The sequence below is a fragment of the Stenella coeruleoalba genome, assembly GCF_951394435.1.
Source record: "Stenella coeruleoalba genome assembly, chromosome: 12".
Classification (NCBI taxonomy): Eukaryota; Metazoa; Chordata; class Mammalia; order Artiodactyla; family Delphinidae; genus Stenella; species Stenella coeruleoalba.
This window is the reverse complement of record NC_137158.1, coordinates 50,854,106-50,879,692: the sequence shown is the minus strand read 5'-3', so window position 1 is coordinate 50,879,692 and position 25,587 is coordinate 50,854,106. Positions and strand designations below refer to the sequence as shown.

At 34.7% G+C, this 25,587-nt stretch overlaps 1 protein-coding gene across 4 annotated transcripts in view; it reads left to right on the top strand.

The window, feature by feature from the left end:
- TBC1D32 (TBC1 domain family member 32) overlaps positions 1-25,587 on the top strand; it is a 182,397-nt gene that overhangs the window by 32,638 nt on the left and 124,172 nt on the right. For all 4 annotated transcript variants that reach the window (XM_079939019.1, XM_079939017.1, XM_079939018.1 and 1 more), the window contains 10 exons: positions 617-695; positions 822-925; positions 1,017-1,078; positions 1,643-1,787; positions 4,159-4,218; positions 10,921-11,011; positions 14,178-14,318; positions 16,797-16,889; positions 21,511-21,653; positions 23,256-23,383. In XM_079939019.1, the coding sequence (XP_079795145.1) occupies positions 617-695; positions 822-925; positions 1,017-1,078; positions 1,643-1,787; positions 4,159-4,218; positions 10,921-11,011; positions 14,178-14,318; positions 16,797-16,889; positions 21,511-21,653; positions 23,256-23,383 (1,046 nt within the window). The remainder of the gene's footprint in view (positions 1-616; positions 696-821; positions 926-1,016; positions 1,079-1,642; positions 1,788-4,158; positions 4,219-10,920; positions 11,012-14,177; positions 14,319-16,796; positions 16,890-21,510; positions 21,654-23,255; positions 23,384-25,587) is intronic.

Genomic DNA, 25,587 nt, shown 5'->3' with positions numbered 1-25,587 from the left:
GTATAATTAAAATGATAAGCTGTCATTTCTAGGTACCTACGAGTGTCAGGTACTGACTACATCTGTTATCTCATTTAATTCATTTACACTGTGGTAGTTTCTACTTTACGTTTTAATAATGTAAAATTTTGGAATATAATATTTTTCTTGGGAATAGGCAAAATTATTGAAGTCCTAACAATCTAATTAATCTTCCTATGTGAGCAATTAAAACAAAAACAAATAGTGGATTTGGAAAGGAGTGGGGTTTTTTGTTTGTTTTGTTTTACATTTAGTACTCCTACTGTTTCTTTGTTTGACTCCTCTACATTGTGTCAAATTGTAACAAATTATATTGTAACAAATTATATTGTTTCCTTTCTTCACCCCATCTCCCCATGTCTGTATCTGCTATTACCAGATTTTACAACAATATACTGCTGTATTAGGTTGACTCTTAGTTTTGGTTGACTTTACGTTTTGCCAACCAACACAAGAATGCGCCGTTTTAATTACATTTCTACTGAAATTTTTGAATGGTCTTGTGTTTATTAAGTTTTTTACTATGTAGAAAACGATTCTTACAAAAATAGATGATGAAAGAATATTGGATACAAATCTTGTTTCATTTCCATAGGACCGGATTTTAAAATTCTATGCACAGACGTTTACACTTTCACCATTACATATGACCAAGGAAATTTATAAAAGCTTAGGTATGTTTATTATATAATTTTTAAAATTTATAAGTTTGTACTTAAGAAAATGGATAGGAAATAACTGTTGCAGAAAGCACTGTGAATGAATGGTATTATAACCTTATTTTTATATTTTCTTTTTAGCTAAATATTTGGAGTTATACTTTCTTTCTAGAGAAAATCATATTCCTACTCTTTCAACTGGCATAGATATAACTAATCCTAATGTGATCCACTTACTTAAAAAGGTATTCATTTTCTATAATATGCTTTTATTTCTGTTTAATTCTATATTTAAGAATTCTAACTTCTTGAGAACGGTTATGCACTGTTTTATAGGTTCGTCTTCTAAATGAATATCAGAAAGAGGCTCCATCTTTCTGGATTCGACACCCAGAAAAGTAAGCCCCCTAGTTTATGCCACTGTAAAATTAGGAGTGTTACTGTCCATATACATTTCAAAGAGAGTAGAGACAGTCTTAACTGATTTACGTGGTTGGGAAAGGCTTACTAGTTTATTTTTTAGCTTTTCATGTTTTTTTACTTAGCTACGTGAATGGCTCTATGCAAGTACCATTTTATACCATTTAATTATCACAACAAGGTAAGAGGCTGTTGTAGCTTCAGGCTGTTTCATTACTGGTCTTCGCTACTTTGGTCAAGTTCCTTGAATGTTCTTTAAACTTTTCCCTTTTTAGTTCTAAGATTTTTAATAAGGTTGTAAGAGTAACTGTGGGTCTAAAAAGGAAAGTTAAATTTGGACAGCCGGTGTTGAAGTAGAACATAAGTTTTCAGAGCAGAGAAAACTGGGGGTGAATTTCACCCCTGCTATTTACTGAAATATTAAAAAATGATGTTTCTAAAGATTACCTATTACTTTATCATTCCATAAATATAAAATGTCACTATTACATATATATAGCATTTGTTTTTTTCTAAAAATAACTTCTTTCCCAAACTTTAAGGTATATGGAAGAAATTGTGGAGAGTACTTTGTCTTTATTATCAGTTAAACATGATCAAAGCCATCTTGTCTCACAAAAGATTTTGGATCCAATATACTTTCTTGCATTGGTTGATACCAAGGCTGTGTGGTTCAAAAAGTGGATGGTAAGGAAATACGGAATGTTTTATTACCTTTCTTTGTGTATTGCTCTACTGTGTCAAAGAATAGCTGCTGTTTGAATGTTTACTGTGTGCCAAGAGTTCTATCACTTTTACACATGTTAACTCACTTAATTCTTATAACAATCTATGATATAGGTGGTGGTATTATTATCCCATTTTACAGATGCAGCAACTGAGGGATAGAGAAGTAACTTGCTCAAGATGGTTTACCTATTAGGTGACAGAGTCAGAAAAGGATTTTAATGGTAATTCATTTGAATCTATTAAACTGATGACCTATCCAAAATCATGTCTTAGTTTAAAAGCTACGAATTTTTTAAGCAGATGTGGTAGAACATAAGGGTTCAATGCTCACTTTTCTCTGGCTTAGAGGTCTGAAAGCATCTCTTCATTTGCCACTTAATGAAATTGCAGTTTGTAAAATGTGTCTAATGCCTGAATGCTCGTGACTTCCTGTGGAGTTGATCACTATCTTAGGACTGAAACTAATATTAAAAGATTCTTACACTGTTGCCTCCCTCATCTGCTGTTGAATAAGAGTGATCTGTGTCTGGCAGTAGTCATAGCTGTGTTGGCCTGCATTCTCACATCTTGGTCCCTCTCAACCTGTATTTGTTGCAGTGGGGAAGGATGGGAATGGGACCATGACTTGCCATGCAAACCATGCAAAGCAAAGCAGCAACATGTTCATTTACTGCTGAGCACGATTTGGACATTATCTAGCTGATGGCTTGCTTTCTTTTTTTTTTTTTTTTTTGCCGTTTATCTAGACTGTATAATAATGCCCAGTTAACCAAAACATAATTCTGTTTGGTGCTTAGCACTTACCTGGCCTACATATAGTATATGTTTGATAAATGCTTGCTCAACTTAATTTTACCTGAACCCTTTGTTCCTCACATCTGACATTTGACGTTTTTCTTTTTTTTGATTATCAAATTACACCACTATTGTAGACAATATAGAAAATATGTAAAAGCACAAATAAAATTACATTTCTCTAATTCTATAACACAGGGATAACAGCTATTAAGATTTTGTTTTATGTGGTTGTATGCTTTAAAAAAACCTAAACAGGTGAATTTTAACAAATCATATTCTAAGTGTTTATAATTAACTTTTTTTACTTAACATTTTTATTGTCAGCACTTGATTCTTAAGAGAATGATGCACATTACAGGAAAACTAACCAATGGAAAATTATTAAATCAGCTCCCCAAGTGTGTTCTGGTATTATTAAAATTTATCACATTCTCCTCCACTCATCTAAGGCAGAAGTTGTCAAACTTTACGTAAAGGGTCAGGCAGTAAATATTTCTGGCTTTGTGGGCTGTCCTGTTTCTTTTGCAACTACTCAGTTCTCAGTAGCCCAGAAGCATCCATAGGTGATATATAAATGAATGGATGTGACTATGTTACAATAAAACATTGTTTACCATATCAGGGGGCAGCTGAATTTGGCCTGAGGGTTGTGGTGTGTCAACTCCAGTCTAAGGGATGTACTATGAGGCTTTCGTTTTAGAACATGATCAATAGTTTAATTGTAAGTCAATATGTTTCTCTTACTAAACCTGAAAAAAAGATTAATGGTTTTTTAAAACATTTTAAGCTACAAGGGTTAAAACACACAGGGTTTTGATTAACCCTCAATTAACCCAAACCCCACTTAATTAAATTCTATTCCCCAGAATTTTGATAGATTTTTACAGACTATTATTTAATTTTTTAAAGTAAAATAAACTACATTGAAGGCTAATGATATCGAACATAAGTAATATTCATGTAAATTTTCCCCTTTGTACAATGCATAAAAATCATATTTTAATCTCATCCATGTTTAGTTCTAAGGAGAGAGTTTCTTGGCGCTTCGAATCATTTTTAAAATATGACTGGCAGAGAATGATTAAGATACTGTCCCTTCAGAGCATTTCAACCTTGGCAGATTTCTGCATGTGTAAACAGTACAGTACCCTCTTCATTGTGAGAGTTGTGATTCCTCCCCCGACCCCCCTCGCCCTCACTTCTTAATCTTTACTTTAGGCTCTGTCATACACTGGTAGTCAGACATGGGTTTTTTTTTGGTTTTAAAGTAATTTAGCATGGTAACTGGACACAACTGAGGGATAGATTGTTTTCTATTGGTCTGTCAGTAAATGCTCCAGTTTTTAATATAATTTTCATTCTTATGACTGCTATGCTCATAATCCATTGTACTTAGAAAAACGTGTTTTACCCTGATTACAATAATTTAAACTAAGTTATTGTGTAATTTATGTTAAAGAAATGTTACAGGAAAAATAGATTTTGAATGGTATAGCTTGAATATTAAATACCATTTTATTCCTAATTTTAGCATGCATATTACAGCAGAACTGCAGTACTAAGACTTATTGAAAAGAAATATAAATCTCTGGTAAGTCTATATTTCTGTTCTTATCTTGAGAAATATTATCAGAAAAAGATATATGATGTAATAACTTGAATGTGCAAAGTTGAGTGATTAATTAATATCGGATAATGAAGCAGTCCCCCTTTTATGTGACTTTTAAACTACCATTCTGTGAACATAAAAGGATAAACGTAGAGACTTAAAACACTGTCAGGATAACAGTTAGGAAATATATAACTTCATAGTAAATTGGGCTGGTAACTAGCTATTTTGGGATAAGCCATATTAAGTATTGGGTTGGCCATAAAGTTCGCTTGGGTTTTTCTGTAACATTATGGAAAAACCCAGATGAACTTTTTGCCCAACCCAATATTATCATATAGTTTAATTCAGATCAGTTGTTTGTAGGGGAGTTTGTTCTATAAAATTTACCCATGCTTTTAACTGAAAGTTGCATGATAAAATTCAGAATGGTAAATGCTTTTGTAGTTGCAAAAATTGATTCAAGTTACACTAAATATAAACTAATACTGTAAAATATATTCATAAAATTTTCTGCATTTACTGCTATTAGTAGAACAACATGTTAGGGCACTGAAAGGAACTGAAATCAGCAAGTCTAGCAATTAATTGACAAACATGAAAATTGTGAAATTAAAGTTATACTAATATGACTTTGAGATAATAAATACGTTCTATGTAGTTAGGTAGAATCTTGAGTTGAGTGAGGTAAAGGGAAAGATTCCTAGAACTGTGAATTTTAGGAAGACTGCAGTAGAACATAAATTGAAGAAAGGAGAATAATAATTGTTTTGTTTTTGAGAATTAGGCTTCAGAAAGGAGAAGAGGGAGATGTTGAATATTAGGATGGGAATTTATTTGTAGAGGTAATAGGTATTTAAAAATCCTTAGAGAACCTGAAAGTCTTTCCACATTTCTCTCATTCCCATTTTAACTGGAAATTTGTTACTGCCGTATGAGCCTAGAGTGATCTTGCTAGAATAGAAAAAGGAGAAAAAACCAAGAATTTTTTTCCTCTTACGGTTTGACATATAAATAACTGTTGGTATGACATAGGCCCTAGTGGATGTATTTCAAATGTTTCTTGTAGATTAACTCTTAAAATCCATTCCTTATTTGGAAAGTGAATTATACTATAATCAATTCTTAGCCTACAAATAGTTACTTCATTATCAACTTCAGTATTCTATCAACTTGTTCAAATATTTCATGTTCATAATTAATCAAACTTGCATGAGATTTCATCTTAAACCTCATTTTCTCTTAAAGCTTTCCTAAATTTACCAAAATATCAAGAGATTTTTTTAAATGGGGTGTGTGTGTGTGTGTGTGTGTGTGTGTGTGTGTGTGTGTGTGTATATATATAAAATTTAAAAAGTAAACCCAACTTTTGAAAAGAAACATTGGGGAAAATGGATGCCATGTTTGTTTGTTCCCATTTTCCTTTCAGAATTGAAGATCAAATTTTGTATATCTAAAAAAAAAAAAAAAAAAATTTGTATATCTGCAGTGGGAACTTTGGACCACTCCATGGATTTGTCTTTGGGACCTGGGATCTTCCCAGGCCAGGGCTCAAACCCATGTCCCCTGCAGTGCCAGACATATTCTTTATGACTGTGCCACTAGGGAAGTCCCTAAATTGATTCTTTAATTTTAATTAATTTAAATTTAAAAGTAATATGGGTTATTTTTGTGCAGTTTGTTCTGTCTGTGGCATATATGACATTTTCAGTAGGTAGCATTGGGCAACAAATAATTTGTGTATGTGCTATCAGTTTTTTAAAGCAATATCTGTACTGATTGAAAAGCATTTTGGCTATCAGCATAACTATTATTTTTAACAATTTGAATCTTTTGTCCAGTTTACCCTTAAGGGAAAGACTTCTGAAATGGCTTTATTATGTAGTACGTTTCCTATTTTTCTTGCCCTCTTAAAGTCGTTTAAAAAAAATATTGACAGCTAGGTTATTTAAATTCTCCCTACCTTACTGTTTTTTATATTTCCCCCACCCCGCCTCGCCAGTCTTAGGGGTTAACAGTTAAGTGAGCTGGCTGGTACATATTTCCTAGTGCAGGAGAATAAGTATGAAATAAAATACTGAATTTTACAGCAAATTTGTCTTTCCTAAGGTTTAGGATAATCGCTTTTTATACCCTCAACTTGACTCTTTAATATTTAAATTTACCTACTGTAGATCTGCTTTTTTTTTTTTTTTTTTTGCGGTATGCGGGCCTCTCACTGTTGTGGCCTCTCCTGTTGCGGAGCACAGGCTCCGGACGCGCAGGCTCAGCAACCGTGGCTCATGGGCCCAGCCGCTCTGCGGCATGTGGGATCTTCCCGGACCAGGGCACGAACCCGTGTCCCCTGCATCGGCAGGCGGACTCTCAACCACTGCGCCACCAGGGAAGCCCTAGATCTGCTTTTTGCTCCTGCAATTTAAAGGGAGTATTATATCATGTGATTGTCCCTCTTCTAAGATGTACCTTTTTCTGTGATTGTTACCCCTTCTCAAATAAAAGATAGCACGTGTAAGAAGTAATGGGAAGGAGTAGAAGGAACAGAAGTGGGTTTAAGTGGGTAGTGAAGATAAAGGTGAGTAGAAATGAGTGCAAGGAAGAACGGGTTTTTGAAGGTTTGAGTGGAAGTAAACTAAAGAGTGAGAAAGATTATGTTGGAGATAGTACTTTGAGTTCTCAGAGACGCTATTTGTTCTTTTGCCTTCTAATTCTTTAGAGCCTCTCAAGTATATTTGTCACGTCAAAAGTTCTCCATAATGGCAGTTTTTCAAAGTCATTTTTTTGTTGCTATTTATCAATTTATGTGTAAGAATTAGGATCTTAAGAGTAAGTCCATCTAGGAAGTAGTTCTGTCAAGGAGGTTGCACCTTAGATAAACTTATGACAAACGTGAAACAGATCACTATACTTTTGGGCAAAAGTGTGTGCTTATGAATGGTGTCTCAGGTTCTGACTAAGCAGAAGCTAGGGAGGGGCTGTGTGATTGGTGACATGATGATCATTGATTCCCCTCTTTCAAGAATTGACAAGTCAGGGAGTGTCCTCATGAAATTTTTTTAGAAGTCCCAAGGCAGTTTGACCAGTTGTCTTTGCATGAGTTTGTTGCTGGTAGCCACTCATCTCAGGGCTGGCTTGGATTTGATTGACTGGATTAGAGACTTTCTGGACTGTGCCTCCTTTTGTTTCCTATGAACACTCCTTTATATATTCAGTAGATGCAAGCTAAACCAAAAGAACACAGGAGTTCAGAGTCTACAAATAACAAAAGCAAAATGAACACAGAAGAATAAGCAGGTTAATAGTAGAACTATTGACCAAATGGTGCTCCTCCAAAACAAAAGGCCACTTTGTACAAAGACCTATTTCATTACAAATCCAAGGAAAATAAAATCTAGCAATGAGAACTCAGTGAACCAAGTTGAAGCTTAGATCATTGTTGAGACAGACTCACGTGGTGGCAGATCTGAAGGATTATCAAAGTATGGGACTTGGGGACCCAGTGAACACTCTTCTTTGAGGACCCCATGGAATGATGCCAAATGAGAATCCTCAAGGTAATCTCAATGTAAGCTCCAGAATCATTGAGGGTTAAGACCACTGTTGAGTATCTGAAACAATGCATAAAACTGAGTTTATTGCTTACTTAATTAGGCAAAGCAGATTGTTAATATAAAATTTCGGGGAAAACTTGGAACTCAGGTTGGGCTTTCAGAGGTGAGAGTGAGTTCATGCCAACTGTAGATTTCCTGGAATGTGTCTGTTGTTGGCTGACTTTTAGAAGAAAGGGGCTAACTGATTGGTTTGCTTACAAAAGTATGTTCATTGAGATCTGTTGACATGTCATGATTAACAAGGTTTTAAACTTGTTCTAGATACCTGTTAACCATGGTTATATAGAAATATGGTTCTGGTTTTTATCTATAGAACAATTGCTCATTTTCAAGGATAGTGGGAAATTTTTTTATTAATGAGTAGGTGTTATTCTGGGAAAGAGGGGTGATGGTTAAGGTAGTGGTGGGAAAATATTTCAGGGCCATGGAATAGCATGTTTAAAGGCTTTAGGGATTGGAAAACACATAGTACACTTGGAAACTGCACATATTTCATATGGCTGGACATAGATTGGTGAGAGAAATGTGAACTAGTATTAGAGAAATTTCCTGAAAATCAGTTCCCTGAAAGCTAATATTAAGTGGATGATGTTTTTTGAAAAGTTCTTAGATGCTTTAAATTGGGTCTGTGCCAGTTGACCTCAGTTTGTTTCATTCATGTATGAGGCAGGATAGGGCCTCATAATTCCATTAAAAATAGGAAAGAGCTACTTAAGGGGAATCTTAAGCCCTTTCCCTTTTGCAGATAAAAATGAGTTTGTTGTTAATTTCAGGTTTGAATGTGTTTCAAATTCAGTTGGTATGCATTGACTGGTGAGATTTTTAGTGGATTTGCTTTTAATGAATTGGTTATTTGACTGGTCACATGTTGAACTGGCTTTTGGTGACAGACTTTTACACAGGTAAATGTATTTCTCTGTGCGTGTGTGTGTGGCTGCGGAGGGGGACATCTGGAGGATGAGAGGAATAAGACTAATGTTAGATCATTAAAAAGTTCTTATTGTCAAATTTAGGAGATTGGCCTTTATTCTGGAGGTTTAGTGAGCCACTGATAGATTTTCATGTACTGAAGTAATATCATATTAGGGCTTTGGAAAATTTGGAAAATGGGCTGAAAGTGCTAGGTGGAGATAGTTTTTACTTCAGTACTTCTCCCCTAAGAGGCTTTGCAGTAATCCAAGCAAAAGATGATGGAAACATGAATTAAGGCTATGACAGTGTATTGGGATAAATGGATGGACTCAGGAGTACTATATTTAGAGCGTAGGTTTTAGAGGACTTCGTTTTTTGAAAGGGGTTTCGGTGAGGACTTACTCATTTGAATGTCTATCATTCTTTGGTCATATCGAGTTTGAGATCCAGATTTCTGGGGGGAAGTTTCATTTTATTGATCTGGATCCTAAAGTTTGATTTAGATAAGACATAGATATGGAAGGGGGTTCCCTAAGCCCACCCCCAGATTTGATGATTTGCTGGGAGGACTTATAGGAGTCAGCACATAGTTGTACTCCCAGATATGATTTCCTACAGAAAAAAGATACAAAGCAAAACTGGTGTAGGGAAGAGGCGCATTGGGTAAAGTCTGGAAGATACCAAGCATGGGCCTCCAAGAGTCTTTTTTGCCAGTGGGGTCACACAGGACTCCACTTAATTTTCTCCAGTGTCAAATTGTGACTGCTCATGTGAAATGTTGTTTACCAGGGTAGCTCATTAGAGACTCAGTGCCCATTTTCTTTTTAAATTGGGGGTTAATCATGTTGGCACCTTCTGCCTGCTACACACCAGGGATTCCACATTCCCAGAAGGAAAACAGACGTTCAGCATAAACCACATTGTTTGTACAGTTTAGGTACAGTTCTTAGAATGGGGGGAAGCTCCTGAAATCCAAGTTCCCAGATGCTGGTTAAGGACCAATCTTGTAAGCAGGCCTTTCTAATGATAGAAATCCTGCTGTGTTAACTCTTTTGCATGAAACTGAGGCCATAAGAATGAATGAGACTAGGAAATCTATCAATTCCTTGATTCCATGATTATGAACTTGCCTCTATCCACACAACCTCCATCTTTTTCCCATCTAAAGCTTAACCCTTCCTTCCACTTAGGTCCTAGCTGCTCCTGCTCTTAGACACCTTTCTGTCAATTATCCTTTCTCTCCTGCATAGTCAAACTTTCTATTTACTTAAACATGACCATATCCTTCCAACCTGAGGAATTCATTCTTGACTCTAAGATCCCACCCCTATGTTTTACTCGTTTTTTTCTTTTACAACCAGCCTTCTTGCAAGTGAAAATTGTACTATAGCTGCCTTTACGTTTTCCATTCCTATTCCTTATAGTTAGTTTTATTCCCCAAACTCCCCTGAAACTGATCTTTTCAAAGTCACCAAAAACCTTCTTATTACCAGATCTAACAGTTATCACTCCTTGTCTCACTGGTGGCCTCTATTTTATTTGAGAGTTAGAATGAGAGGGCATCTACAGGAAGTATGTAGGTGCAGAAGAAAGGGAGAAGATCGGAAATCTCTGCTTGAGGAGAATGGGAAAAGGAGGTAGAATAAAGACTATCAGAGAATCGCTGGGTATAGAAGTTGGAGGTCAATTTTTATGACTGTTCTTTGGATTGAGTTTTTTTTTTATAGTTTTTAGCAATTCTGGTATCTAAGATAGAAATGAAGGCTAGATCCAGTTCACATTTTGCTGGCTAAGTAGGAAGAAAAAACTCAAAGGCAAGGGAGCTGGGGGTATTGGCAAGATAATTTTTAAAGTCATGGCCAGAATTTTTGCATCTTTCACCATAAAATGTAAAGTACAGTTGTATTTTTGCCTTGACACCAACATTGTGACAATGTTATATTTGTTGGTTTACAAATATTTTCTGTGTTTCCCAGAATGATGCCATAGTTAAAATGTAACTGGGGAGACTGAGCTTTAATGGCCTGGAAAGGTGCTATTCTAGATTTTCTGAATATTTTTCTTAAATATTTTCCCAGCATATTTTATAGCCTTGACTAACTTCTTTTAATACATGGACTTGTGGACTTAAACTTCTGGAATTAATAAGCTATTATTTTATTAGATAACTACAGCAGTTCAGCAGTGTGTTCAGTACTTTGAGTTGTGTAAGACCATGAAAGCTGATGAGGTTTTGGGACATTCAAAGCCTTGTGGTAAGTATGATATTTTGTTACATTTTAAAAATGGTAAATTTTGTTAATAAAAATAGCTTAGTAATTTATTTTTTAATATCATGATAAATTAGATTGCTTTTGCTAATACAAAATACTTTCCACAAATTTAAGATATACCATAATGATGACTTTTTATAGCCAATCTACATTTGAGGTTATTGTAGTGAATCTTACCATCTGCAGTTCTTCAGTTCATACCACGGTGTATGTCCTAGTGTGTTATGCTGCAATAATACACTAGAGGAAGAAAGAATGAATATATCAGCCATTTATGCATTTTAGTGGGAGGAAAGTTTCTGTTTTATAAAATACTGCCTTATTATTGGACATGTCACCCCACTCTGATTCTTCTCTGCTTATCCTCAGTCTGAGCTAAAATATCCTAGTTATTTCATAATCTGGCCCTAATGTATCTATCCAATCTCATATCTAGTTATTGATTAAAATGAATCTTCTCTTAGAAGGCATACCAGTGCCTGTATACTTTGTTATTCCTACTCCAGCTGCCACTATCCATAATGCCCTACAATGATATAAAACTTATTGTGAAAGAATAAACTGTTTTCAGGAAGCTTCCTTTGCCTAGTGTGAATTTTTATTGCCCTTTTGCTTACATCACACAACTTGCCATGTGAATTTGATGTCTTTTATCATTCTATTTTATGTCACTTCTCTAAGCAAATATTAAGTTCTTTGAGAATATGAAGATATCTTATAATTTTCTTTATCCCTGAGTAAATTCTTAACTCAAGGAAAATGGTCAAAGACCAATTATTAACAGGTTTCAATAGATAAGTATTTTGTAGTAGAGGAGAAAGTACAGAAGCCAGAACTTCGAGAGACAAAAAAGATATATAAGTTGATATATATATTCTATCATCTGTAGATTCATAAATTTTTCTAATCTAGTATTAAAATGTTGTATCTAGCTTTTTTTTCCCTCTACCACTCTCCCAGCCCTTCATGGCTTTGATTTTTTCCCTATCTAGTGAAGACCTCTGGGTGCTTCACTGCATTCTTTTGACATTTCTTTCAAAATTTTTGCTTTCTTTCAGAGTTTCCTGCCTGCACTTACTCAACTTTAGATCATCTCTGGTCCTCAGAAAATTTAACAGAGAGCATTGTAACGTTAAATTGATGGTGCACTGATGTATTTCTCTGGCTTCCATGGCTCTTTGTGTTGCTTTGGAATCAACTTAGATATTCTTTCTTCAGTGTTCCACCAGTCCCATCAAACCCCCCCAGGCCTTGTTCCTGCCTACTTTTCTCTCGAGGAAACCTTGCATCCTACTTTACTGAGAAAAATGGAACATTTTGGATATGAAATCCCCAAATGTCCTGCATCTATACCTACAGATGCATATTTATATGCCCTTATCAGTATTCCCTTCTCCAGGCTACAATGAAGAGTAATCCTTCCATTCCAGATTGATCTATTCGACTGTTCTTGATTCTGTTTGCATCTGGTGTTTGTTTGTTTTTTTTTTTAAGAACCAGGACATTGCTTCATTTGTTGTTTTGTCTCCCCTTCTATTGGTACCTTTCCTTGCATTCTCTAAACCTACTCATATCTTTCATATAAAAAACTGAGCAAGTTCATATGTACCTCACATCTCTCTGCTTCCCTTAAGAAAAAAGGCCTTCCAAATGTTTAATATGTACCCAGGTCCCATTTCTTACCGCCTATTCACTTCTCAACCATGGAAACGAGGCTTTTATTTCTATGGTGCAGTGATCTTCCCATTATTAACTTTCTCTTCTTTCTTGCCCTCATTTTATAGCATTCGCCTCTCTTGACCCTTCCCCTCATCTTCCTAGTACCACTCTTTGATTTCTTCATTCTCATCTAATAAGTTTTTCTTAGTCACTTGAAAGGCTCTTTTCTTTATATGTCTGTACTCACAAAAGTTTTGCCTTTTATTTTTTTTTTCAGCTTAGTCTACCTGTTCTTTCTTGAAGGAGCCCATTCATTCTCATGGTTTCAAATATTACATATTTATATATATAAGTGATGACTCCGAAATATTTAAGTCTATACTCCTTTCATGAATTCCAGACCAATGTACTCATTATATTTAGTATTCTATCTGGAAGATCCATGGCAACTTCAATATTAAAATATCAAGGACTGAAATCACTATTCTCTTTCTAAACATTTTTTCTTCAGAATTAAATAGAAGAAGAATTTACTATGTACACAGATATTTGAGTTAGGAACTTGAGAAATTTTTTAATCTTTTCATGGTCTGCATGTAATTCTGGTTAAGGCATATTGATTTCAGTTCCTTAAACATTTGTCTGCTGTTCTCCATTCTTTTCTCTTATGGAGGTTTTTGTTCATGATTTTCCTGATGAGTCTTACTTTAAGCCTTGGCCTTCTTCCATTCACCTTTCCATGTTGCCATCAGAGTCAGTTTTCCACATGCATGTTTGATTCCTTTCCTGCTTGAAACCCTTTAATATCATCCCAATTGCCTCTATAATAAAGCCCGTACTCTTTCTGCAGCTCAGTCGTATGTGATCAGCTACCTTCTAGCTTTTGTTTCTCCTACTTGTCCTCGCTATGCTCTGTGTGTATCAGGCTGTTTGCCGTACTCTGAATTGGAAGCCCAGTTTCATGCTGCTTCTTGGTTTTTGACACCAGCAAATAGTTCAGGGTCTTAAATAAAAGAGGTACTCAATAGATCTCGAATGTATGGATGAATGAGTGAATAAATGATATATGTTAGAAGGAGTCTGTATTTTAGAGATTGTAATTTCTTTTGCAAACATGGTTATAAATATCGTTTGTAGTACTGGCTTTTAATTGGTAGAATTAAACAATAAGTAATGTTTTATATTCCTTTCTTAACTTGAAGTATCTTTATAATGAGAGATAACTAACAATCTTATGGTGTTTGTTTTAGAATGAACACTGTATGCATGTTGTACTTTTCTGAGGTTTGACAAATTTTATTATGAATGCTTTTCTTCAGATTTAGGTGTCTTAAAGTCTCTTGGGAAACAGTAAAGAATGTTTAAAAAAAGTTACACCGAGTGTCTCCATTATAGACTGCAGCCTTGTTTAATATTCAGCCTTGTTTAATGAAATAACTACTGTAAAATATAATGACATTAAAACAAATGTAATTGTTTTTCTTTTAAGGGAATAAGCAGAAAACTTTCTACTACTCAGGACAAGAATTACAATATATTTATTTCATTCACTCACTGTGCCTTTTAGGAAGATTATTGATCTATACACAAGGCAGAAAGCTATTTCCTATAAAGCTGAAGAATAGAAAAGGTAAGTGCAATTAGGTATGAATATGTTCAGGTATGGTAAGATTTGTGCTATGGATTTTTAAAATTTAGAGGTTTGGCTTGGTCTCTCCTAGGGTACTGAGCAACGTACCTTTTGTTCTGCTGACAGGCTTACATATCGAAGTGTTATTATTTTTTTTTGTTTTTCAGTATGTACTTCTTCCTATATGTATAATTTTATTTTCCCTGTCTTTAATGTTTTCCTCATTTTTTCTCTGACCTTCAAAATCCTAGATATACTGGATGATCCAAATCTGGATACAGAGCTGGCAGTCCTTGTTTAAGTTCTGGTTCCCCTAAAAACTAGCTGAGATCTTTGGGCAAATCACTGAACTATTCGTTTCTTTATCTGTAAAAACTAGAATATCAGTGCTGGACTCAGGGAATATTTGAGATGATCACAGAGAAGAGGTTTGGGAATAGTATTTTATAAACTGCAAAGCCCTGTACCATATGATATATTACCATATTATTGTTACCCTAAGTCCCATTTTTAAAGTTTTCTCCTTCAGAATTCACATGCTGTTAGTTGTCTTCCTTACTTTCCTTAAAACTTTTGTCTATTCTAGGAATATAGTACAGAGTAGAGATCAGCAAACTTTGCCTGTAAAGTGCCAGATAATAAATATTTTGGGCTTTTTGGGCCACATACTGTCTCTGTTGCATATTCTTTGTGTGTGTATATATGCACACGCATGCATGTGCAAAAAAGTTAACGCATTAGGCAAGAGACTACTATCCTTAGAAAGGGCTGCTTGCAAGGCTGGACTTTGGCTGGCATCTAGGAACTTGGATTTTTCACTGTTGCCAGAACTAATAACATTTTAGGCACAGTGAGCCACTCTTAATACAAACAATGTGTTTTAAGCTGAAAACCTGCTTTCCTTCTGGGTGTCTGGAATCCTGGTATGTATTGGGCAGAGAGTGCTTATGCATATGATCAGTCTCCAATAAAAAACTTTGCACATTGACTCTCTAATGACCTTCCTTGGTAGACAGCATTTCACATGTGTTGTCACAACTTGTTGTTGGAAGAATTAAGTGTATTCTGTGTGATTCCTTGGGAGAGGACTCTTGGACAGTTGTACCTGGTTTGCTCTTGATTTCACCCTATGTGCCTTTTCCCTTTGATTTTACTTTGTTTCCTTTTGTTGTAATAAATCATAGCTGGGGGTATTACTGTATGTTTAATTCTGAGTCTTCCTAGTGAATCTGGGAATGGTTTTGAGGACCCTGACATGTTTTACACACCTTTTAAAAATGGAAAAATCATTCTTAGCTTGCAGGCCTTACAAAATTAGGATATGATGGCTATATATTCCCATTCCTGTTATAAAGTATCTTCATTTTGAACATTTTATACTGTTTCCTAGTTGTTTTACTTAAACCTTTTCTCCATGGTTAAGTTGATTGTGAACTCCTTAAGAAAAAGTGTTTTATGTACTTTTATGTAGTACTGCCATATAATCCTACGTATAGTGGGCATGCAGAGAAATGACTTTCAAGAAAAGAGCTGCCGTTGTATAGGATATTGTTAACTTTACAGAAATAGAAAGATTAATGTATATTTGTGATGTTTCAGGTGTTTAACTTAAATTTATGTCTATCATCCAACTTATTTAGCATTTTTAATTGACTTTTGACAGCAACATTTTGGCCTATCAGATGTCACAGATCATCTCAAAACTCAGTTTTGAGACATCTATCCTACTGTATTTAGTATAGGTCAGCATTCACTTTTAATTCACATGTGCTTTCACCAGAAATTTTTTATGTAAGCTTCTATAACAGGTGTTGGTAAACTACAGCCCATAGACCAAATCTGATACACTGTTCTGTATGGTTTTTGAGCTAAGATTAGCTTGTATATTCTTAAATTATTGGGAAAACTTAATGTGTGGTGGGGAAAAAATATTCAAATTTCAGCATACATAAATTTTTTTTGGAAAATAGCCACACTCATTCATTTGCAAATTGTCTATGGCTACTTTAGCGCATCAAGAGCAAAGCTGAATCTTTGTGACAGACTGGCCACAAAGCCTACACTATTCACTATCTGCTCAAGGTTTGCTAACCTCTATTCTACAGTGCTATATAGGTAAGTTAGCTGGACCAACATGTTAAGCTGAATTTTACTGCTCCTAATTGAATAAACTGAAACAGCCCTGATCAGATTCATAGATCTTTCTATGGTAGGTTTATATTAAATGATTGGTTCAACATAAGTGGTAAAACTACACCTTCACATAGCACATATTGCATCATTTACCCTTGTTATCTTTTAATTTACTATGTCTAATTTATTCTTCCTGATATAATCTTGGATTATAGCCCCTTTCTCCCTAATTGTACCACGGTCTTTATGAAACCTCAGATTAGGAGGATGGAAGCTTAGTTAAAATTTTTCTAAGTTGTAAACATATGCTAGAAAATAACTTTTTTTTTTCCTTCCTTTTTGAAGATTCAGTATCCCTTGCAGATCTGCTGGTTCTGTTTACGCAACTTATCTATTACTCACCAAGTTGTCCAAAGATGACATCACCTGGTCATTTAGGTAATTCTGCTTCTATTGTTATTATAAATAGAGAAATAGAAACCACCTAAAAATATTCTATTTTCTGGATGTTTTGAGTGATGGACCTAGTTTAGTAAAGAGGTTTCATTAAGGTGCAGCATTATTCATAAGAAATTACATTGGTCCTCCCAGATGGCTTCACAGGAGAATTCTGTCAAACATTTAGAGAAGAGCTAACACTGATCCTTCTCAAACTCTTCTAAAAAACTTCATTCTACGAAGTCACCATCACCCTGATACCAAAACCAGATAAAAATATCACAAAAAAAGAAAATTATAGACCAATATCACTGATGAACATAGATGCAAAAATCCTGAACAAAATACTAGCAAACAGACTCCAACAGCACATTAAAAGGATCATACACCATGATCAAGTGGGATTTATCCCAGAGATGCAAGGATTCTTCAGTATACGTAAATCAGTGTGACACACCACATTAACAAATTAAGGAATAAAAACCATATGATCATCTCAATAGATGCAGAAAAAGCTTTTGAAAAAATTCAACACCAATTTATGATAAAAACTCTCCAGAAAATGGGCATAGAGGGAAGCTACCTCAACATAATAAAGGCCATATATGAAAAACCCACAGCAAGCATCATACTCAATGGTGAAAAACAAAGCATTTCCACTAAGATCAGGAGCAAGACAAGGATGTCCACTTGCCACTATTATTCAACATAGTTTTGGAAGTCATAGCCACAGCAGTCAGAGAAGAAAAAGAAATAAAAGGAATACAAGTTGGAAAAGAAGTAAAACTCACTGTTTGCTGATGATGTGATACTATACATAGAAAATCTTAAAGATGCCAGCAGAAAATTACTAGAACAAATCAATGAATTTGGTAAGGTTGCAGAATACAAAATTAATGCCCAGAAATCTCTGGCATTCCTATACACCAACAACGAAAAATCAGAAAGAGAAATTAAGGAAACACTCCCATTTACCATTGTAACAAAAAGCATAAAATACCTAGGAATAAACTTAGCTAGGGAGACAAAAGACCTGTATGCAGAAAACTATAAGACTCTGATGAAAGAAATTAAAGATGATACAACAGATGGAGAGACATACCATGTTCTTGGATTGGAAGAATCGAAATTGTGAAAATGGCTCTACTGCCCAAAGCAATCTACAGGTTTATTGCAATCCCTATCAAGCTACCAATGGCATTCTTCACAGAATTAGAACAAAAAATCTTACAGTTCATGTGGAAACACAAAAGACCCCCGAATAGCCAAAGCAATCTTGAGAAAGAACAATGGAGTTGGGGGAATCAGGCTCCCCGACTTCAAACTATACCACAAAGCTACAGTAATCAAGAGAGTATGGTACTGGCACAAAAATGGAAATATAGATCAAGAGTACAGGTTAGAATGCCCAGAGATAAACCCACGCAAATATGGGCACCTAATTTACGACAAAGGAGGCAAGAACATACAGTGGAGAAAAGACAGTCTCTTCAGTAACTGGTGCTGTGAAAACTGGACAGTTACATGTAAAAGAATGAAATTAGAACACTACCTAACACCATACAAAGATAAACTTCAAATGGATTAAAGACTTAATTGTAAGATCAGGCACTATTAAAACTATTAGAGGAAAACATAGGAAAAACACTGACATAAACCACAGTAAGATCTTTTTTAACCTATCTCCTAGAGTAACAGAAATAAAAACAAAAATAAACAAATGGGACTTAAAAGGTTTTGCACAGCAAAGGAAACCATAAACAAGACAAAAAGACAACCCTCAGAATGGGAGAAAATATTTGCAAATGAAACAATAGATAAAGGATTGATCTCCAGAATATACAAACAGCTCATGGAGCTCAAGTATCAAGAAAACAATCCAGTTATAAAATGGGCAGAAGACCTAAATAGACATTTCATCAAGGAAGACATACAGCCAAGAGGCACATGAAAAGATGCTCAAAACCACTAATTATTAGAGAAATGCAAATCAAAACTACAATGAGGTATCACCTCACGCTGGTCAGAATGGCCATTATCAAAAAAATGCTGGAAAGGGTGTGGTGAAAAGGGAACCCTCCTGCACTGTTGGTGGGAATGTAAATTGATAACAACCACTATGGAAAACAGTGTGGAGGTTCTTTAAAAAACTAAAAATAGAACTACCATATGACCCAGCAATCCCACTCCTGGGCATATACCCTGAGAAAACCATAATTCAAAAAGAGACATGTATCACAGTGTTCATTGCAGCACTATTTACAATAGCCGGACATGGAACCAATCTATATGTCCATCGACAGATCAATGGATAAAGAAGATGTGGCACATATATACAATGGAATATTACTCAGCCATAAAAAGGAACAAAATTGAGTTATTTGTAGTGAGGTGGATGGACCTAGAGTCTGTCATACAGAGTGAAGTACATCAGAAAGAGAAAACTACCGTATGCCAACGTATATATATGGAATCTAAAAAAAAGAAATGGTTCTGATGAACCTAGCTGCAGGCCAGGAATAAAGAGGTAAACATAGAGAATGGACTTGATGACATGGGATGGGAGGGGGAAGCTGGGGCAAAGTGAGAGTAGCATTGACATATATACACTACTGAATGTAAAATAGTTGGCTGGTGGGAAACAGCAGTGTAGCACAGGGAGTACAGCTTGGTACTTTGTGATGACCTAGAGGGGTGGGCTAGGGAGGAAGGGAGGGAGGCTCAAGAGGGAGGGGATATGGGGACATGTGTATGCATATGGCTGATTCGCTTTGTTGTGCAGCAGAAACTAACAGGGTATTGTGAAGCAATTATACTCCAATAAAGATCTATTAAAAAAAAAAGTAAAAAAAGGAAATACCTTGGTCCTGGAAGTAAACCATGAAATTTAATTTTTTTCACTGATATTTAAGGTGTATATTTTTATTTAGAACCAATTTTGCTGAGAATTCTGATGTTTAAGATCAAGATGTTCTTAAACGATATTAAGATAAGTTCGATAGGTACTAGTGTGTTCTTTATTGCTATTTTATATCCTTTATATTTTCTTGGGTGTTTTGATCAGCTTGCTTGTTTCAGCTTATATCCAGTACTTATTTTCAGGGTCGTCTTTTATTGAAGAATAAAGCAAAGGAAAACCTTTTCTTTTTTTCAGAAAAATACCTTTTAGTCTTATAACTGTTGGCTGACTTATAAAATTTTTTTAAAAATGTTAACATTTAAAAGATAACTTGTATTGATATTCAAAGGAAAAAGTTTGTTTTCAAAGTAAAACACTTAATAACAACCCGCCTCCCCCCCCGCCCCCGATTTATAGACTCAGACATTCTAAACGTGGAAGTTACTTTAGAAATGATGGTACAAATTCTTAGAGGAACACAGGTGAATCACAGAAAAAAATTATTTGGGTCATATATTAGTGTTGTAATACATCTATCAATTGGTAGGTTTTATCCATGCAATTATAACGGCCTATTAGTCCTAACAACGTTTCTCATACTTTTTCTGCCTTTAAGGTATTGATATTTACATGTATAAAGTACTAGGTTAGGTACCCCTGCTACATGCTCCTACAGCATACTATGCTTCCTTTATGAAAAATATTATCCTTTGTTATAATTGATAATGTCTTGGTTTACCATCTTGTGAACTATTTGTCTTATTTACTTCTTTGTCTACGTAGTACTCAAAAGTAGCAGAAAGTTGGATGAATGAATGAATAATGGTCAGATGCTCATCAGTAGTCTCTCACTGCAAACAGCATTTCTCATCTTGAGCTGGTTAAAAAAATCACTGAACTTTTCTGTTTTCCCTTTCTGTCAAGTATTTGCTTAGTGTATTTATGGAGTATGGAATATTGTAGTATAAATTAAGAACTTTGGTGTTTTAGTCTTGTATCTTACTAGGACAACCTTACATTACTAACTTTTGTAAAGCACTGTTTTTTAAAACTTTATTATTTTCATGTAAAACACTATTTTGTTCAGTATATTAGGAGTTCAAGTGTCTGGAAATGTTAATTTATGAAACTAAAAATACCATATTTATTTTAGGGACTGTTCCCCATATTTATTTGTATCTGTGTCTTCCTATATATATTTTAAAACAAAGTCTTAAAAATTCTCATTCATTTCATTGGTTTTATGGTAACATAAGAAGTATTCTAGTCTCCATTAAAGTTTCTCCTCTGCCTTCTTTTTGTCTGTGTTTTATCTTAATGACTCTAATTTTCTACGAGGCTTGACACCTGAAGACACTTTCTTCTTTTTTAAGAAAAAGAAGAAAAGTGAATACAATAAGTAAGGTGTTTGCCAGGAGGGGAGAAGTTGTAAATTTGTTTCAGACCACATTCTCACTATCAAGCAGAGCTTTAATGTCAAACAGCAAATGATCTCATGGTGTCTTTTGGTATTTATATTATCATTTACTCACTTTTATTAACTTGAAGATAAGTTAAGCTAACATTGTCTTAAGTTTAAGGTCATAATTTGGTAATAAATCATCCTTTGGGCATCCTTTAATTAACCTTGATGAGCTTTTTGGAACAGCAGTAGTTAACAGAAATAAAAGATATAATAATGTTCTAAGTTTTAATTTTCAAAAAATACTTCTTTTTTATCAGAGAATTACTCTCCTGCAAGTATGGTAACTGAAATTCTTTGTATACTCTGTGATCAAAAAGAATGTGCAATTGAATGTTTATATAACAACACTGTGATCGAGGCGCTTCTTCAGCCTATTCATAACCTAATGAAAGGAACCAAGGTTAGTATTAAAGAGTCTCTTAATTGGATATTAGTGAATATTCAGTGGGACTTCTAAATTTGATAATCTGAAGTATTATACCATTTTCCCTGTAAATGTATTTTGAATCTTAGTTTATACAATCAGTTGATTTTAGTTATGACAATGTGGGGGGAAAAGTACATATAACATCTTAAACTTTTTTTGGTCAGGCTTAGATTGTAAGGACTAAAGTTACTATATTAAGCTATTTGTTTTGCAAATCTAATAAGTCTTGTGAATGTTTTGTTGTTTGTTTTAATGGCAACTGTATAGCCTTTGGAAATATTTTCCTGAAGAGCCAGCTTTGTTTTACATGAAGAACAAGTACTACTTTAGAAAAACTTATAATTATCCCAGTTCTGAACATACGTATATGTCTCTTTACAGGTTGTACAGTATATTTCCTTACATTATATAATTTAACTTTCACAGCTGAGGCTGAAAGAAGCAAATTGCGTAATGTCAGACATTTAACAGGTGGAAGAGTTGGTACCGCTACCACTAGTGCAGTCTAATATATCTCTCCACTTTTTATGACTTAAATTTCTGGGGAATGACTTAAAGCTTTATCAGTAGGCTACAGGTTTTTGCCTTTCCATGTCCGTGTTTTGTAGTGTTTTTATTAGCTTCATCTCCCTTTGCCCACCTCTCAATGGGCTGGGCAGCTGCTCACCCATTCAAGTATTCATTATTTATTGCTCATTTAGAAAACATTAAGCATTTATGTGAATGTAGTACAAAGTATGGAATTCTGGGATAGTAAGTAGATATAATGAAAGTATTTTGACCTTAGTCAACCTCAGGGAAACGAGATGAGCAGAGAAGAAACAAATAGAGCATAATACACAACTGAATATTATAGAATGCCATGAAGTAAATTGTGAAACGTAAACCACATACCAGAGCTGAGAAATGTACTCCTGAATCTTGAGCCATAGCTGTTGTTTGCTTCTTTGCTTCATACATCTATCTTTAACTTTCTGTTTTCTTTTGGCATCTTTCTTTACCAGTATGTACTGGTAAAGCTAGTTTTAGTACTTTTAAGAATCAAAAGTGGGGAAATATGATTGGTCCAACCTATGTTTTCTCATTAGATGACATCATTGGCTATTTGCCAGCCCATGAATTGGTTGTCCTTAGTCACACCTACAACTCATGACCCAACAACCAGGTGTAGGAAGGGATGGTATCCCTTAGAAGAGATGGTAGTATATTAGATACCATGTATAATAAAATTAGATTGGATATACAGGAACCCAGTGAGTGAGAAGTACAGGGCAAAGAAGAAGAGCTACTGCATTTGTCAACTAGAATTATATACATATAAAACTGTGATAGCAGCAATTTTTTCAACTGTCTTAATAATTGATTTGGGTAAAAAGTGTGTATGTATTTGCCTTATCAACTGTGCTGGTACGAGAATATAATCTAATGACACATTTAATTCAGACATTTCACAGCCAAACAATCAACTTTTTTTGTTGTGGTAATATAACTTTATTGGACTACATGACCACCCTTGAATGTTAGTCTGTGATATGTTAGTGTGTCTTAAAATTATATGATATATTTAATGTACAGGCTGCTCCAAATTGCTCTGAAACAGCTTTAATTCATGTAGCTGATATTTTGGCAAGAATTGCTTCTGTAGAAGAAGGACTTATTCTGCTACTTTATGGAGAAAATATGAGCTCTCCTGAAGAAAAAAGGTATGTTTCTGTTTTGAATTTGTGGAATTTTTTAGCATATTTTCTCATACCTGATTTAAAGTTTCCCAAAATTTTGTCATATATTAATGAAAATCAGGATAACTATTCTAGATATAGTTAGGTTTCCTGATCAACTGCTAATATATTAGATCATCAGAAAGTTGCAGGAGTAACCAGGATTATGGATTATACAGGCAGAGTAGGTCTTGATGTCTGCAACTTCAAAATAAGAATAGGAGGGTTCACTCTACATGGGATCTTTTTTGCTTCCTTGGACTGTACTCTTTCAACTTCTAAAGCCACACATGATTGATTTCAAGTTAACCACACAATGGAAATGCTGACTACTTCCACATCTTCCTTCTCTAACCCGTACTCTGTTCTATCTCCTGGCTTAGCCAATGGTAACATTTTGGTTATGCTTCCAGACTTTCTCTGCACCTATAATGATGCATCAAGTATATATGTTCATGTTTATAGAATTCTTTCTCATTTCAAAAATGGTGTATACATTACTCTGCAGTTTTTTTTGTGTGTAACCAAAGCATCTTCCTAGGTGAATGAAACATTTTTAATAGCTCTATGATACTTTTTTGTATGCTTTACCATAATTTATTCAAACTTCTGTCCAATTATTGGATATCAAGTTTGTTTAGGATTTTGCCTTCATAAATAACACCACAGTGAGTGTTCTTTTATCCTGTTGAAGTGGTAGATTACATTAATTAACTTTCTGAATATTGAACCAGCTTTGCGTACCTAGAATAATTGTTTTTATACATTGTTAAATTTGATTTGCTAATATTAGTAGAGGATTTTTGTCTGTGAGAGAGATTGGTCTGTAGTTTTTGTGATCTTTGGTCTTACTGTAAAATGCTGGTCTCATAAGTTAGGAAGCGTTCTGCGTCTATCTTATGGAAGAGATTTGGCATAATTTCTTAAATGTTTGATAGAATTCACCAGTGTACCTATTTGGGTGTGGTGTTTTCTGTTTAGGAAGATTATTATTTATTCTATTTCTTTAATAGATATGGGTTTGTTCAGATTGTTAGAATTTTGGCAGGTTGTGTCTTTCAAGGAATTGGTCCACTTAATCTAAGTTTTAAATTTGTGGGCATAGAGGTTTTTTTTTTGTTTGTTTTTTGTTTTTTTTTTACAGTATTCCTTTATTACCCTTTTAAAGTCTATGGGATTAGTAGAGACGGCCCCTCTTAATTCTGATGTTAATTTGCTTCTACTTTTTTTTTTTTCCGCCTCTAACCTGGCTAGAGGCTTTTCAATTTTACTGATCTTTTTAAAAGACTAGCTTTCCCCCTCTCTGTTCATTTCCTGTTTTTAATTTGACTGATTTCTGTTGTAGTTTTTATTGTCTTCTTCCTTTTGGATTTAGTTTCATTTTCCATGGTGAAAGCTTAGATTATTGAATTTTAGGTTTTCTTTCTAATATGTACATTCAATGATATAAATTTCCCTCTAAGCACTGCTTTTGCTGCATCTGACAATTGAGTTGTGTTTTCCTTTTCATTAGTTCAAAATATTTTTAAACATCTCTGGAGACTTCTTTGACCTATGAGTTATTTATGGGTCAGAGAGTATATTTTGTATGATTTATATTTTTAATTTGTTAACATGTGTTTTATGACCCAGAATGTGGTCTCTTAGTGAATGTTATGTCTTATGTGAGCTTGAGAAAAATGTATATTCTGCTATTGAAGTATTCTATACATACCAGTTATGTACTGTTGGTAGTTGGTGGTGTTCAGCTCTGTGCTTACTAGCTTCATGCTGGATCTGTCAATTACTGACAGAGGGGTGTTGAAATTTCAGACTATATCAGTGAATTCATCTTTTTCTCCTTGCATTTCTGTTAGTTTCTGCTTCATGTATTTTGATACTATTGGGTGCATACACATTAAGGATTGTTATGTCCTTTTGGAAAATTGACCCCCTTTATTATGTAATGTGCCCTTTGCATAATTTTCCTTGCTGTGAAGTCTGAAATTAATATAGCTACTCCAGCTTTCTCTTGATTGTCAGCATATGTCTTTCTTCATCCTTTTACTTTTTTTTTTTTTGGCGGTACGTGGGCCTCTCACTGTTGTGGCCTCTCCCATTGCGGAGCACAGGCTCCGGATGCGCAGGCTCAGCGGCCATGGCTCATGGGCCCAGCCGCTCCGTGGCATGTGGGATCTTCCCGGACTGGG